We start from the raw sequence: 17470 nt of genomic DNA, 5'->3' as shown, positions 1-17470 counted from the left end.
GTGATCCACCAGTTCTTGCAGCACCATTGAAAAGTACCCCTTGAGGTTTATGTACTGGCTGCCCTGGTGGTCAGGTCCCAAGATAGGGATATGCGTTCTGTCTATAGCCCCACCACAGTTAGGAAATCCCATTGTAGCAAAGCCATCTAGTATGACCTGCACATTTCCCAGAGTCACTACCTTTGATAGCAGCAGCTCAGTGATTGCATTGGCTACTGGGATCACAGCAACCCCACAGTAGATTTGCCCACTCCAAATTGATTACCAACTGACCAGTAGCTGTCTGGTATTGCAAGCTTCCACAGGGCTATTGCCACTCGCTTGTGAACTGTGAGGGCTGCTCTCATCTTGGTATTCTTGCGCTTCAGGGCAGGGGAAAGCAAGTCACGAAGTTCCATGAAAGTGCCCTTATGCATGCGAAAGTTTTAGAGCCACTGGGAATTATCCCAAACCTGCAACACTATGCAGTCCCACCAGTCTGTGCTTGTTTCCCGCGCCCGGAATCGGCGTTCCATGGCATGAGCCTGCCCCAGTAACACCATGATCTCCAAACTGCCGGAGACCACGGTTTTAGAGAAATCTGTGTTCATGTCCTCATCACCACGGTGCCTTCGCCTCCTCGCCTGGTTTTTCAGGTGCTGGTTCTGCATAAACTACACAATAACGTGCGAGGAGTTTACAATGGTCATAACTGCTGCAATGAGCTGAACGGGCTCCACGCTTGCCGTGCTATTGCATTTGCTTGGGCAATCCAGGGAAAAGGGTGCAAAATGATTTTCTGCTGTTGCTTTCACAGAGGGAGGGTGGGTTGACTGACGACATTTACTCATAACCACCCATGACAAATTTTTGGCCCCATCAGGCATTGGGAGCTCAGCCCAGAATTCCAATGGGCAGCGGGGACTGCAGGAACTGTGGGATAGCTACCCACAGTGCACCGCTCGGAATGTCGACCCTTGACATGGTACTGTGGACGCACACCGCCCAATTAATGTGCTTAGTGTGGACACATGCACTCTACTTTATACAATCTGTTCCCAAAAATCGACTTCTGTAAAATCAGAGTACTTTCGTAGCATAGACATGGCCTACGGTATGCAAGCATTATGGTACAAAATTCTTTCTTCAAATTAGTAACTCTAACCTTTTTACTATCAGTTCAGTTTGGTTAAATTCCCGTTTACATCAACTATTTTTAAAATGTATCTGTAAATTACAGTATATTGCATTTTTGACCTGTGATTTGGGACTACAGCTAACTTGGAACAATTCTTTCAATTAAAAAAAGAGTTTTAAGTTTTAATGGCTCTATACAACTGCTTATTTTTAAAAGCATTTAAAGAAATAAGAGTAAATATAGCAAAACGCTGATAAAAGATTTCTTAACTGTCTCATTTACATCCACATGGTTGCGTCAATTAAGATTCATTTACTGACAAAATAGTAAACCTCGTCTACTCACTCCAAATTATTTTGATAATCTAACTATGGTCACCAAGACTATATGAGTTTCTTATACCTTTTACAAGTTGGTGATGTGACCAGTCATCTGGAGTGAGCCTTCTCCCTCCAAAAATTAGTCTTTTCTATTCCAACTTTTCATAACTGCCTCTAGGGCTGAAGATCAAAAAAGCTGAAAAAACACAAACTAGAGCCCTTGTCTCTAGAATGCACTCTAATGCTTCCATAATCCTTTACATTTATAAACCATTTCACAGCTGAGATGTCCCTGAACTAGCACTTTGCAATATAGTCAACATTCCTTATTTATCTCCCATAAACTTGTAATCCAACAGGCTCTCTGATGCTTGACGTTCTGGCATTTTCATCTGTTGCACAAGCTTTGCTTAACACACAGTGCAACAATTCAGTAAGAGTTACTTATGAGCTTAGAACACCATGTCATTACAGAGCTGTTCCTCATATGCACACTAAAGTGCCTAGCTACAAAATTACTAGTTAACGAAGTTAGATCGTCCACAGAAGAAGAAGAAGCCAATGCCAGCAATGATGGCATTCAGTAAGTCAATGACTTCTCCTTGAAAGATGCAAAGTGTTCACACAGACACCTGAGGTAACCTGCAGAATATTTCAGGTGAACAGTAAGTGGAAAAAAGTTACACCAGGAGTTCTGCTATTGTGACCTTAAAAATGCAAGGTGCCTTTTTTATAGGAGGTACTTGGATGCTGCTGCTGCTAGATTCAATATTAAATCTTGACTCATTATATGCATTACATTAGAAATACAGGATTATATTTTTATTAATGATGAGGAATACATACAGTTCTCTTATGAAAAAGATAGGTATTTCCATACTTACTGGTGCTACTATTTTGCCTGTCTGTCCAACCTGCATGTCGTTGGGAACAAAGCCAGCATCAACTGCTGCACGGGAAGCACCAACTGGTTGAAAAAATATTTTCAGTGTTTTCTCTTAAAATATTAGTAAGCCAAATTTAGTTTGTGTATTAGTGAAGAGTCCCATGCAATGGCATGTATTTGAAAATTTCCCTCCTATGATTATATTCTTATAGTACTCCCTCTGTGCCACTGATTGAAATTTCCAGTTATTAAGTGCTAATGCATTCATAAGAAACAGGAAATCCCTACTCCTCCCACCAAAGAGTTGTATATTTAAATCTGGCAGATTTCCACACTTCACTTTATCAAAAAAATATTTGCATACAAGTGCTTTCCCTTACTCTTCATCTACCTTGTATGATATGTTCGTATCATATCATGCTCCCATAGAGATAAGAGGTCAGTTATAAATATTTTGCTTAAATTTGATTTTTTTCTTTTATTTGTAAACTAAAGTATCTTAACCAGGCGTGGCCAAACCACGGCTCATAAGCCGCATGCAGCTTTTACAGTTAAAGTGCGGCTCTCAGAGCCCCCTGCTGGCCTCCTCTCATTCTCCACCTACCAGATGGCGGGAGGGAGCTTCTGCCTTGTGGTGGGGATAGGAGCTTCTGCCCTATGGGGAGGGAGTTCTCAGGGCTTTAACCCCTCGTGGGGGATGCTGGGACTTGAGGAATGCCTGCTGGGACTTGGGGCTTCAGCAAGACCGGAGCCAAAGCACTGGCAGGCGTGCCCCGTGGGGGTGAAGCCCTGAGCCCCAGCAGGCATGCCCCACAGGGCTGAAGCCTCAAGCCCTGGAAGGCATGCCCTGCAGCTCTTGAACTTCTGAAGATTATCGTATGTGGCTTGGAGAGTCAGTAAGTTTGGTCAACCCAAGTCTAAACATTGCCTAAAAGTCAAACAACAGGTCAATTTAGAACAAAACCATGTTTGAAAATAACTGCTTATTATTGTTACATTTAAAATCTAAAAATTACTATCACTGAATAAAGAAAAAATACTGTTTTACTTCGTATATTTTGCCACCACATTATGCAGAGTCAGTTTTTCCTGTTTGTATCATAGATTAACGGAGGGGAAAGACTTTAAAAAAAAAAAATAGAAAATCTGACTGTAAAAACCACAAAAACTGTCAGGAGAGCTCTGGGGAAGATGCAATATCAAACTATTTTTAACTCACTTTTTTTAGTGGACGAGATTAAGTTAAAGGGTACCCCTTTTAGTGACAGGCCACCTCATCATCTACCCAAACAAAATACTAAAATGTTACAATGTCCAATATTAATCTTTGATTTTTTTTTAAAACCATGAACAGTCACAAATTTACATTTAGCACAGACATTCATAATTATACTTTAATGTATTCCATTTTAATTGACTGTCTGCATTTGAAGACCTATGCTGTAAAAAGCAAAGGAATTTTGAATCCAAAACTTTAAGTGATATTGCCATTTAAAAATACATATGAAAAATTTCCCCTTGTTGAGTTTTTCTGCTTACAAGGTACTATTTGGATATTCCACCAAAACTCATGCAGCCTGAAGAAAAGAGAGTGTTTCCTTTTTACAGTGTTAAGATGCCATCAATGGCAAAGACGACCATCGTGGCTAGACAAAAAACAATTTTACATCAGTAGTTGGATGGGATATTTAAAGACAATCAAAAAACACTAATGCTATCAAGCCTTGTTCTTTTGTGTCTGTTTCAAACACCCACAATCAGAACAAGAAAAAAAAACTTTTACCTGCAGCATGCAATTGATCTGCAAGGTCATATAACAGTTTGAAGTTGTCACCACTCTTCAAACCTCGCCCTTAAAGGTAAAAAAAAGGAGACATTCAATATTCAGTAATACCTTGTAATAGAGAACATATGCATACATGACACACATTACTAATACTCGTATTCACAGAGGCACTCAAGTACTTTTTGCAAAGGGTACTTTTGACATTTTACTCAGTTTTTAGCACCCCTATGCATCTTGAAAATAAAAATTTAAATTCATACAGATTTTGCCCTATTAATATTTGATTAATATGTAGTTATTTCTTATCCATGCATCAACATTGCCCTGTCTTGTTTGCCTCCTTATTTGTCAACAGCATCATCAATTCTCTCTAAAGTCTGGGAACAGAATTTGTCATCAATTTGTGCTCCCTCTGCTGGCTTTAGTTATATAGCTCTCCTATTGCAGAGCAAAAAAATAAATAAAAATACATCATGTAGCTTTTTATTTTCTTGCTCGGGGTAGTGCAATGAATTTTTAAACTAACAGATAATTCTTGAGCTATTGTACACTGGTTGTATTAATTTTAATGTAGGTCACATTTTGATCTAAAAATATTTGCATGCATCTCTTTAAATTTGCAGAATTGCTAAATGTGATGACAACCTTAAAATATTTGTCAGCATTTGTTACAAGCTTTCATAGTTTGCTGTTTACATGATAGAGCATCTGCCCTCTTCCCAAAGAGAGCCACATGCTGTAAATAAAATAATATCTAGACATAGTGAAACAGGTCAAAGATGGAGTTCTGCTACAGCTATTAGTTTACCTGAAACTCAGCACTAGTTAAATATTATCTACTTACCACCTGATACGACCACCTTTGCACTCGTGAGCTCTGGCCGATCACTTTTTGTTAGCTTCTGCTCAATCCATTCAGACTGACCAACTGGTGATGGAGCCGTTACTGCTTATGTCACAATATTTTAAAAAGTATATGTTTCTTAATTTTTTAAAACTGCAATATTTTCTCTGCTTTAAGCTAAAGTACTACATAAGAAACCAAGTCAACAGGAATCCATTCCAGCACTGATTCTATTCATATGCCTCCATAATAATTCTTTTCATAATTGCTCTAGTGTCTGAACTACAAGTCCATTTATTAGCCACTAAGATAGCTTACCTCCATATTCATACTTATATATCATCATTTAAATTTTATTTGTAGTACTACATGCAAAGTTTACTGAAAACTATTTTCACTTTGCGTATTAAACTGGACTAAAATGAAGGTTTGTAATATACACACATCGTGTATCTCCCCAGCAGAAGCAGCCCAACTATTATTAAAAGAGAGAGAGTCAAGCTGGCTAAGTGATGTCATGACAGTGTAACATGGTAATATTCATTGATCAGAGTTGAGTTGACAAGGTCAATGCTGGAGAAGGATTCAGAAGCGGTAGCTCAACATCCCTGAATATTATCATTAGGAGAAAAAGCAATACTTATCATGGCGCTACTGCCTCCCTCTGGCAGATGCATGGAACAGTACTGAATGGCCCCAGACCAAGAAAGGACTCTTGTGACTAGGGCCTTCAAAGTTGTACTGGTTTCACTGAAAGTGTTATTTTGAACTAGTTTATTTAAAACTGGTGCAAAACATCTGGGATATTCGATCCAATTTAAATCTGTTTATCAATTTATTTTTATGTGATAAGAAATCAACTTAAGCTAAATTGATATAGAACTGGATTAAATCAAATTGTGGATGTTCACACTGTTTTGCACCAATTTAACCAAGTTCGTTTTTAAAGCAATTTAAACTTAAACTGGTTCAACTTTAAATATAGACAACTTGTAAGATTGCTGCAGCACAAGGCCAAAGAGCAGGCATAGTGAGTGAAATAGTTACTTGGTATTAAGACAGGTGTGATCAGAAGAGGAGAAAAGGCAGGTGGACAGACAATATGTTCTTTCCTTTTCTGGCAAAACTAGAAAGTACGAGCTCTTAAGCACAATACAAAGATTATGATAATTAGTTTACTTTGATAAGAAACGTGATAAACTCAAGTTATGCTTTGCACAAAACTAAAACCAAAAGATGAAAATCTATCGAAGCAAGCACCCACCTTTTTCTACTTTAGCACTACCACCACTCACTGGGGCAGCTTCAAAAGAGGTTCCCCGTACAGAAAACACTTTTACTTTTTCATCACACTTCACAGTACACAGAGCATTTCCTAGGAAAGAGAGCATTTTGCAAAAAAAAAAAAAAAACAGATCACAGAGTATCAGTGAATCACAAGAAATACTAGCGCTTCTAGCAGGAAAATGCAGTGTAAAAAAAACCACACACAAAGATTATCTCCCTAAAATTGCAGTTTTAGGTCATCAAAATTAGAAAATCAGGAGGCTTAAAACTGCATTTTACAAATATTTTAACATTTCCTTCCTATCACACAAGAGTTAAGAAACATGCCAATATGCAGAGGGTGCCTTTCCCCTTTCTGATCAGAGCACCATGACTGCATTCAAATGAGCTCTCCACTTTTAGGTATTTTTAACATTTCAAAGATCAGGATTGTAACTTCATAACAGAATATGAAAAGCCTCCATTTCATGAACAGGCCTTTTAAACTGTCACATGACTTAATCAAGAGAGAAAAAAAATCAATCCCACTACACTAAACATTTGGTTTTGGATATCTTAAGTGACTTAATCTTTCTCAGCGTTGGGAACAGTGAAGAGGAAAGAAAAGCTAGAATATCAGCTACCCATTTAAAAAAAAATATCTTAAACCTGTGAATTACAAGGAAGCAACTTTAAAATGCATTGCAATTCATCTGTGTCATGTCTCAAATGCAATATCACAATTATCACAAGATACCATGTAGGCTAAGAAAGAAAATCCTTTCACAATAAAATTTAACTAACAGACTAATGAGCTCATGTCTCAATTTAAAAAAATTAAAACACAGGATCAGACAGCCATTAGAGAACTATGATTGAAGCAAAGATTGCAAATAATTACTAAAGAAAGTCAATTAAATATTACAAATAATCAGATCAATGTCTACATAACTAAGAAAAATAACCTTACGGATATCTGAAATCAGAACTAATGCTAGCCATATTAAATAAAGTCAGACCGTTATCTGAATGTCTTATATTTTGCAAAATCTGTTCAGAAATACATTAACAGAGAAATACAATATGTATGAAAAACATCACCAGAGACTGGTAATTAAAATGCTAGTTCTGCTTTCTGAGCTGCAATCCTATAGTACCAAGTGACATTCCATGTGTTTTCACAAAAATCACTTCTGTTTTCTAGTTTCATTCTGGTTACCATTGTGATTTAGGACACTATCCTGAAAAATTCCTTACACATCCCAAGTTGTACTAATGGGAGTTTTGATAACACAGGTAAGCAGGATCAGGTTGTTATTGTACAGCATACACGTAGTCTTGTATTGCTCACCTGCATAAATAGTTCTCACAAAAGTGTCAGGTGATTTAATTTCAATGATGTCAGAAACAGGGGCAACATCAAGTTTAGCTGCCACTCTGGGAAGAAGATTCTAAAAAGTTAAATTAGAAGTTAGAAAAATGTTCTAAATGCTGACAGGTTGTACCCTAAATATGTAAGGAAAGTTAAAATAAATCTGTTTGGCATATGAACTATAATTAAGATACATTCAGTGCCCTAATTTTAACTTTTATATAATGCTGTCTGTGTGAGGAGGCACACACAACCATAGTCTTCTAGTATGGCTACTCATGTAGCCTGTGCAGTCAAATGAAAGGCCATTATTGTAACAACATTAGAAATTTTATGAGACTTACAGTAAGTAAACCCTTAATTCAATATGTTGATTTATGATGCTTATTTGCTTTAATAGTTTAAAACTGAATATAGATGCCATTTGCTCACAAAATTGACAGTTATGGATTGCTGGACTTTGACGAGTACTTTTTTTTTTAAAATGTATTTCAAAGTTAGTTCCCAAATACCAAGACTGAGGAACAAATCTGTATTTGAGCAGACAAAAAAAACCCACCAACTGACAAGATCTTAAAATTACAAAATTAACAAAGACTCTTTTTTAGTATATAGCTGACTACAAAAGGTGTACTTAGCATCCTCCCTGATGTTTTTAAATATAGAAGCAGCACAAATCTTATATGTAATAAGGAGTACAAGGGTTAAGTTCTTCCTCCTGACTTGGTACAACATGCACAAAATACAGGCATGTTTCTGGTACCTTTAGTCATGTTAAGTAGTACCTTATTACAGGAATAGGTACATTGAAATTTACTACTCAATGTGAACAAATAGGTCAGAGTTAGACCTTAGGAGAATAGGCTTTTCATACAAAGACCTTAGAACAAGAAAGCTTAAGCTACGATATTTAGCTGGCTAAATATCAAGTCAGAGCTGCCAAGAAAATTTACATTGGGACAAAAAGCATCTAAAGATCTCTATGAATGAAACTAAATCACGTATAAAGACTGATACTGATTGTAAGTGAAAGCTCATCTAAGGGCAGCCAGATCAAATTACTCATGAAATGCTTATGTGAAAGACAAAAGTATATATATTGTGACAAAGTTCCTCCTCTGCCTTGGTGGGTCCTGCGCTTATTGGCGGATTTGCTCACCTCAGAGGTTTACAGCAGCCCTCAGTTTGGTCACTTTCGTGGCTCAAATCTGCCATTCATTCAGTTAGCCTCATCACTGGCCAGCATGGGGAAAGGAAGAAGAACAATCCCAGCAGTCTCTGCTGATCCACCTAGTGGATCGGGGAACAGGCCAGAGACCTTCCCCTCTGGTGAAACCCACAGTCCAGTTCAACTCCTCCAGTATCAAGTAGGCAGTTGGGGGAAAATGGAGGGATGGGGGGAACCCAGGCCAGCCCTCTACTCCGGGTTCCAGCCCAGGGCCCTGTGTGTTGCAGCTGTCTACAGTGGCTCCTGTAACAGCTGCGTGACAGCTACAACTCCCTGGGCTACTTCCCCATGGCCTCCTTCCAACACCTTTTTTATTCTCACCACAGGACCTTCCTCCTGGTGTCTGATAATGCTTGTACTTCTCAGTCTTCCAGCAGTACAGCTTCTCACTCTCAGCCTCTTGCGCTTCTTACTCCTCGCACGCACGCCACAAACTGAAGTGAGCTCCTTTTTAAACCCAGGTGCCCCGATTAGCCTGCCTGTCTTAATTGATTCTGGCAGCTTCTTGATTGGCTGCAGGTGTTCTAATCAGCCTGTCTGCCTTGTTTCCAGAAAGTTCCTGATTGTTCTGGAACCTTCCCTGTTACCTTACCCAGGGGAAAGGGACCTGCTTAACCTGGGGCTAACATATCTGCCTTCACTCTCCTGTAGCCATCTGGCCTGACCCTGTCACAATATATTTAAAAAAACGGAATTAGTGGTTTTCATGCACAATTTAAAAAAATTTTTACACTCTAGTCTGCATTACTCCATAGACATGTGTAAAAAAAAACAAAACAGTTTAGTGCTAAAAGCCATGCATGCTTTCCTTCATCAATGCAAACCACACAACTGAATAGAAAGAAGCTAATTTTTACTTTAAAGTAAGAGCTACCACAGCTAGCTTTTTATACTATTCTCTCTTTTCAGAAGGCATAATGGTTTCAGATCTCTAGTTCCTATTGGTTTTATTAAACATCCACATAGAAAGCAAAATTTATACTACGACTAATAAATTAAAATTGAATACTTGCTTTAAAATGCTTTTTTACACTGTTGTAACATTTCAGAAAAGTCCAGCATGGCTACAGAATATATGAAAAGTCTTTCACCAATTTCCGACTCAAACTTACGTGTAATGGGCTCTTAGCCTCTTACATGCTACAGATTTGTGTTTCTCTTATCTGCTCACCTTCCCAAAGGCAGATGCTCCAGCACAGATGTGTGTGTAATTAAACTGTTTTTGAGTTGCCAAGATCAATGGAGTCAGCTCCTCTGAGGAAAAATATATGTCACAATTTACAACAGTCTCATTTATGTTTTCATTGCTAAGAATGATACCAGACTATTTTTGGCCAACAGCTGTATACAAATAATGCTCACCTGGTAGAAATCCTTTGTATACATCATGCTGAGCCACTAGAACTCTTGCAATGCCCTGTACTTTGCTGAGCTCTTCTGCTACCTATGATTACAAAAATAGTAGTAGTAGTAGTAGTACACCAACACCTAGAGGCCCAAATGAGCTTGGGGCCCCAGGGTGCTAGGCACTGTGCAAACAAATAGTAAGAGAGTGCCTTCCCCAAAGAACTCACAATTTAAATAGAAAAGACAAAAAGACAGGAGTTAAACAGAAGCCTAGATTTGCCCGAGGTCACACAGCTGTTCCAGTGAATTCTGTCACTGACCAGAACACAGGTCTCTGGCTCCCAGTCCAGTGCCTATACATTAGGCTATGCTGCCTCTCCAATAAAAACACACATAATTTTTAAATAAGACAAAAACTGCAAAAGAAACCATCATAAGACATGTTGGCCTCATGTAGTAGCGTGCAATAACCTTATGTTATTACATTGGAACTACATTTCTCAAGAGGTGTGGGACAGCGAGCCTTCAAATATTTCAGTAATTATAGTAAAACTGAAATGCCAACAATGCCATACACTCAGATTTGGCCCAGTCACTCCTTGTTGTGATGAAGCAGTGGGCAGGGCAAATTTGAATGAAAGGCACTGCTATCTGGTCGTGGAGGGGCCTCCAAGTTCAAAAACAATTCTAAGGTGGGATCCGAGTTAAAAAAGGTGGAGGAGAACCCCTGCAAGATTTATAATAAAACTGATCAACAATTACTCTTAAAAACAGTCAGCTTATTGCTTCAACTGATTTAATCTAATTATTCAAGAGCTTAATCTTACTTCCTCTGAAATCAATGAGTTTTGCCATTTATTTCAATGATACAGGCCCTTATGTTACAAGTGCTAAGGAAAACAAGCGGTTATGTAGTCCTCGTTAATTACAGCAGAAATCGTTTGTACTGAAGTCTGACATCATTAGCTGTTGAATTGCTGTAGGCTTCAGATCTGCAGTTATGTTTTTGCTACATTATAAACACAAAAGCAAGTTTTAAGCTACAAAAGGGTTTTTGAAAATCAACTGAGGTAGACTGATAGAACTGTGTTAAGACACTTGCATTGCCCCAAACAACACTACTTCCTTGCTTTCCTGAAGACCAGTTTTACCCCCCAAAACTAGGGTTGTAAGAGAGAAAACCAAAAAGTGGCCACTACATAACAGTTATTTATGTATTATAACTTTTTTGTCCCATCGGTACACATTCTTACAATTTTAAAAAGAAAGTTCACCTTATATGCAGTATCATTTTCTAAAATAACTTGGGTCATCACCACACACAACACACGGAGTATTGAAAGAACAAGTCTGACACATCACATTTTAGTTATGAGTGCAAAAAGTCTCCAAAATAAAAGGGGTGCAAATGGAGGCGTTACAAAACGTGAACCAAACAGATTATTCTCAAACTCAGTAAATGTTTGCTCTTGGTCTCAGACCCAGGATGTCAGGTTTAAATTTAAAACCAGTCTTTACAGTCTAGTTATAATCCCTTCTCCTGAGATTTGCAATTGGAGAGGATGCCACAACTTTAATGTCACTTGCCACATGTATGGTTCTCTGCCTAAGATAAAACTTAACACTACAAGAGAAACATTTCAGCACTAACTCAGTTTAATTTTACAAATTATCAAACATGATCATCACCAGTTCCACAGTCCTTACGAAGTTAAAGTGTATTGACATGTAGGTGTCAGTGCTAAAAGGCTATTCTCAAAATCCTTAGTGACAATGTAACAAAACTGGTATACTATAGACTCTTGAGATGATTCAAGCAACAGTACTGGCAAGCACACAAGGCATTAGTTCTCCAATGTGTAGCATGCTTTTAAAGTCAGGAAACACTAACATCTTAATCATACATTGTAAACACATCCTTACATTAGTAACACCTTTGTTAATTAACAGTGAGATTTTTAAAAAGTTCTATTTGTCATTCTGTATGCTCCGTTTACTTTTTGACGTTTTCACAGAATGGACAATAAAAGTCAGTTAAACAAGTTTTACTTTCAGATTCTTAGTGCTGTAATACCTGGATTTCAAACTTTACAGGAGAATATTTGTTTTAAAATAGCTATTTAAACTGGAATTTTAACATTTCTATTGGCCTTGGGATTTACAAAAACTTCATTTAAAAAAAAAAACAGAATTTAAGTTGAGAGTCTCTTTTAGCATGGTCTCTTATTTAAAAAAACAAAACACACCCTATATGCATATTTTCAGTTTAGAAGAGCAACAGTTTAAATGCAGGACATTTCCTTGGGACTAGTGACCATTGGCATAGCTCCTCATACTTGGACATCATTCTTGAAACTGACCTAAGTCTTGTCTGGTTTACTTAATGGTAGTCATTACTTTGTTTAAACACATCTAGAAAGAAAAATAATCAGGTTTCTTACCTTGTCACAGTTGGTACCAGCTACTAAACAAGATACTTCACCTCCAAGCTGCTTTGCTGCAGTGATAGCATTTAGCGTAATGGGTGTAAGAGACTCATTTGTGTGTTCAGTGATTACCAATGTACTCTGAAATCGCTGGAGCAATGAGGCCTTAAAAAAAGAGAGAGAAAAAACGCAGGGTTAACATTAAATGTGGAAGGAACAAACAATATTTTATAATATTTTACAAAGACCACCCAATGCCTTATAGAAAGCATTTCACTTGTACAAAACTACATTAACCAGTAACGCTGAACAGACCAACTGAACTAACAGATATTTTTTAATAAAGTAGTTTGAAGGTACCAGGCACTAAGCAAGTGACAATCTTCTGAACTTCAGGCTATATACTGCATAGCCATTTTGAGAGGACAAGAAGATACTGGTAAGGACTAGTGATAATTTCATAAACTAGATATTTTAGGTCAATTGATCAGCCTGGTTGAATGCCTTAAATGGTTTGTTCAGCACATGGAAGTAATTTAAGAATTTGGATGGTTGTAGGATGAAATCCACAAGGGAAAAAAGCAGGACACAATGGGAGGGAATCAGAGGACACACTCCTATAAGGCAAGTAGATAATTATTTGCTTGAAACAATAAATATTTTTTTCAAACAAAGCTTTGACTAAAATCCTAGCGAAAGAACCTGTGCTTATTTTATTTTTTAAAAATACTGTATTCTTACTTTGCCTTTATTAATTGTTGGGAATTGTGAAAACAAACTAATTAGAATCTGAGGCAGGTTTGCAGTCTAAAGACACCATAATAAAAAAGTCTATTGGACTGTATCAGACTTGAATCTAAGTAATACATTTTAAAATAAAACGTTCAACCCTTTTCTGATTATTCAAACAATATCCCATCACAGTCCAATATGGCTACTTGAAATAATCACTTGACCAACCTACCTACTATACCCTCCAGTCATTCATTAGAACTAGTTCTGGAGTACTTCACAAATCAAAACAAAATTGCAAAAACAGAAAGAGAATCAAACTGAAATGAAACAAAGGATTCTAAACGTTGTTACTTTGTTTCACTATGTTTCACTAATACTTCAGTTTAGTTTGACTACAGCCTCTTCATACAAGAGGTTAATTTAGCCAAGCACTGGCCTCTCACAAATGATACACAAAATCACAGAACACTATTGCAGGTAGCCTTTTTGATTAACTACATGGATTGGTTGCCTAACAGAGTGCATTAAAAAAAAAACCTGCATTATTTTCCAAAGGATTTAAATCATGATATATTTAATACTCTCCCTGACTATCAACACATAAGACCACATAAAATAGTAACCAGGTATTTCCTGCACACCTAGTGCCACATAGCCTCACAAGGACAATGCACCCAAAAGGATCCTCCAAGATCTTCATTACTGTATGGGAGGGTACAAGGGAAGAGGTATCAGCTGCCTTCACAGTGCCACTTCTTACCCTTGCTCCGAGAACACTCCCTAGAGTCAGGGACCTGTTAGATTCACTCCCTCTGGGGCACCTGGGATTGGCCACTGTCAGTAGACAGGATACTGGGATGGCATGGCTGGCTCCAGGCACCAACGAAGGAAGCAGGTGCCTGGGGCAGTCAATAGACAGGAGCGGCATTCCGTCAGTTATTGGGACGACACATCCAGGTCTTCGGCGGCAAGTCCTTCATTCATTCCCTCCTTTCCACTTCGGCAGCAGCTCAATCGGGGGTTTTTTGTTTGGGTTTTTTTTTTTTTCCACCGCTTGGGGCGGCAAAAAAGCTGGAGCCAGCCCTGTGGGCTGGATGGACCTTTGGTCTGACCCAGTTTGGCCATTCTTATGTTCTTATTTATTAGAAAAATCAAATACTGGTCTATTAGCATGAAGAAAAAATACAAATTACATTTATACTATCTTTCATCCAAGGATCTCAAATAATTTCATAAAAAGGTGGGAAATAGTATTGAATTTATAGATATGTTGAGTCCAAAATAGATCTAAGAAGATCTTTTGTGCAATAAAAAAAGCATAATTGAAATTTGAGAAAGGTCATCAGCTTTTACCCTTCAAACTTTAAGGCCAAGACAAGGAGCTGGAAGCAGCACAAAAAGAGTGAACCAACATCCAAAACATTTTTCTTCTCTGATGTCACCCCATCATAGAGAGAGAGAACTAGCAGGTTTTTTGCATCCCCAGTTGGGTAAAAATACCAATACTGAGCATTTACATGTTTGTAAACTTTAAAAACCCCAATAAAAACAGAAACTCAGAAATACGTAATGCATAACTTTATCCAAACAATGTGAAGTATCATTATTTTAACTGAGGAAGTGAGCTGTAGCTCACGAAAGCTTATGCTCTAATAAATTGGTTAGTCTCTAAGGTGCCACAAGTACTCCTATTATTTTAACTCTCTAACATGTAACCTGGAGATAAAGTACGCACAGAACAATGTTTTACAAAGTTATTAGAGCACTAATTTAAGACAAAAACTAACGGAGTCATTGAAATACTAATATCATATAGCCATCCTACCACCAAAGTGCCTTACCTAGAAGGTCTTATCAATCATCCCTAATTACTTGTAGGGGAGTAAGTGGAGTTTTCCTTAGCACACATTAGAAATCAACTGATTTTGGATATAGGACCTGTGGCTGCCTAATTTTAGTAAGTTTCTTCTACCATTACCTTCTTATTTAGATATTTGCAGGATTCTTCATTCAGAAAAGAGCTCCTCTGAAATGTATGACATCTCTCGATTATTTTCCCCCCTTCCAACAAGATACCCTATCTTGCAGCGGACACCTCTGTTAATCTAATTTAAGACTATGACTGGGTTTATCAGTAGTTTCTCTATTTTAAATATATCCTAATTGGTAAAAGTAGCTTAATAAAAGTTGCATTAAGTAGAAAATTATATTCTAGAATGCCTCAAATTGGCTGTTTCCCTGATTTTTTAAAGGCACTGAAACCTAGATGACATAAAAAGAGGAGGCAAATGTGTTTTACTACCAATGGAGAGTCCAGGATTTTAGTACAGAAAGAAAGTCACCAATATTTGCAAATTCCTTCTCACCATCCAAATGGCCTCACAAAACTTCACTAAAATCAATTGGTCACAACTTCATTTCAATCAGTGGAGTCACATCCACTTGCAACAGTGGTGAATTTGGTCTTTTACATCTGTTTAGTTTCAACTGAACTGTAGAACGAATAGATTATACCTTATCCCTATATAAACAGGCCACTGGAGCTTCCTCTGCAGTTAGCAAGTTGAAAGTCCAGGTTCCTTGGCATTGTTTTGTGCTCTTATTTACAAATATACTTTACTGTGGTACTAAGGCATATTCCCACTCACTGCTATTTTTATCAACATGACATTTTATAAACTCTTAGAAGATCCAATCACTAAAACCAAGAGTCTTTTACAGCTGCAGCAAATTTATTTTCATTCATCAATGGGCTACACAAGGTTTTTAATCACTGAAAATGAGAGTCCTGGATTCCTGCTCGGAGTAAATGCAGACCAGCACAACTTTTTAGACTTTTGCTATTAGATGAATGTCTTATTTGATGGGAACCATTATTTGAAGTGAGATAAAAATACATCTCCATAGACCGATTAAGAACTCGTCAAGGATTTCCAAAGTATGAGAGGGGGACTCTTTTGCATAATGCAACATAAATTAGACCAAACAAACCTCTTGCTCTCCCTTTTCCTCACTTGTGCTGTCATAAATGATGCCCAAAACCTACCAGTAATCAATTGTTCTTCAAGTCCACCAAGGGCATGGTAAGATGTAACAGCCTTAGTTGCAGCAAGGGAGATTTGGGTTAGATAGTAGGAAAAGTTTTCCAACTCTAAGGAGAGTTAAGCACTAGAACAGGCGTCCAACCCCCCCAGCACTGGAGGGCTTTGAGAACAGGTCGGACAACCCCCTGGCAGGGATGGTCTGGGTTTACTTGGCCCTGCAGGGGATGAACTAGGTGCCCTCCTGAGCTGCCTGCCAGCCCCAGGCTGTGGCTAGGACCGCGGGCAAAGGGCGTAGAGCCCTGTGGGCGGCTGGCGTCTCCCTGGCTCTGGGTGACCTTCGGCCCAGTCCTAGTTGCGGGGCCACCGGGCCGAGCCAGGCAGCTCCCCAGGACGGACAGGGTGGGGGGAAGCCGGCGCTGAAGCGGGACCGGCCGCCTGAGCCCCGGGAAGGGCTCCAAGGGGGGAGGGACGGCTCCCCCGCCCGGCGCTGAAGCGGTGCCGCTGCTCCCTGCAGAGTGGGCCCCGACCGCCGCGCCGCACTCACCGCCCGCCTCAGGCGCCGAGCTCCGACCGCCAGGAACATGGCGACTCCCTCCGGGACCCTCTCACCCCGCCCCAGCAGCGCGCACCCGAGCCGGCTTGGCGAGGCGGCGATCTCGCGACAGCTACTAAGGGACAACGCGACTTGGAATCCTGCCTTCTCCCATTGGCTGCGCGCGCAGCCAATCAGAGGCGGCGGGAAGTTTCTTGGGCTCTTTGGCTTCCCGGGGCGGCGCGCGTGGGGGTGGGGGCGGGATGGGGAAATGCAGCTCGAGGCGGACTCCAGGCCCGATAACACAGCAGCCCCCAGGCCCTGCCGTGGCTGCGCCTTGATGCAGCTTTGCAGTCCATGGGTCAGTGTGTGCGGTGCATCGCTCATATTCAGGGGAGGAAAAGTTAGCAAAACTAGACTTAGGCACAAATCGAGACCCCAGCTTGAGAAACGGTTAGATTCACAGCCAAAAACGTACAGCTTGGGCCAACCTACAGTCAGCACTCAAATCTGTCTGCCAGGGACGTCCTGGAGCATAGAAAGTGGGCTCTCAAACAAGATTGCCTG

The 17470-nt window shown here is 39.3% G+C and overlaps 1 protein-coding gene across 2 annotated transcripts in view; it reads right to left on the bottom strand.

Moving 5' to 3' along the window:
* Positions 1-17026, bottom strand: part of ETFA (electron transfer flavoprotein subunit alpha) — a 45790-nt gene extending 28764 nt beyond the window's left edge. Inside the window, exons 1-9 of one of the 2 annotated variants that reach the window (XM_073303515.2) lie at positions 16916-17026; positions 12608-12757; positions 10182-10263; positions 9991-10073; positions 7571-7670; positions 6218-6328; positions 4954-5058; positions 4107-4175; positions 2322-2404 (exon numbers count right to left, since the gene is read on the bottom strand). In XM_073303515.2, coding sequence (XP_073159616.1) covers positions 2322-2404; positions 4107-4175; positions 4954-5058; positions 6218-6328; positions 7571-7670; positions 9991-10073; positions 10182-10263; positions 12608-12757; positions 16916-16954 — 822 coding nt within the window. In that variant the 5' untranslated portion in view covers positions 16955-17026. The remainder of the gene's footprint in view (positions 1-2321; positions 2405-4106; positions 4176-4953; positions 5059-6217; positions 6329-7570; positions 7671-9990; positions 10074-10181; positions 10264-12607; positions 12758-16915) is intronic. The other variant, XM_073303516.2, reaches the window with a different exon arrangement.
* Between the last annotated feature and the right edge of the window lie 444 nt (positions 17027-17470).

Source organism: Lepidochelys kempii, chromosome 10 (genome assembly GCF_965140285.1).
Source record: "Lepidochelys kempii isolate rLepKem1 chromosome 10, rLepKem1.hap1, whole genome shotgun sequence".
Classification (NCBI taxonomy): Eukaryota; Metazoa; Chordata; order Testudines; family Cheloniidae; genus Lepidochelys; species Lepidochelys kempii.
This window is presented reverse-complemented; position numbering and strand designations above follow the sequence as displayed.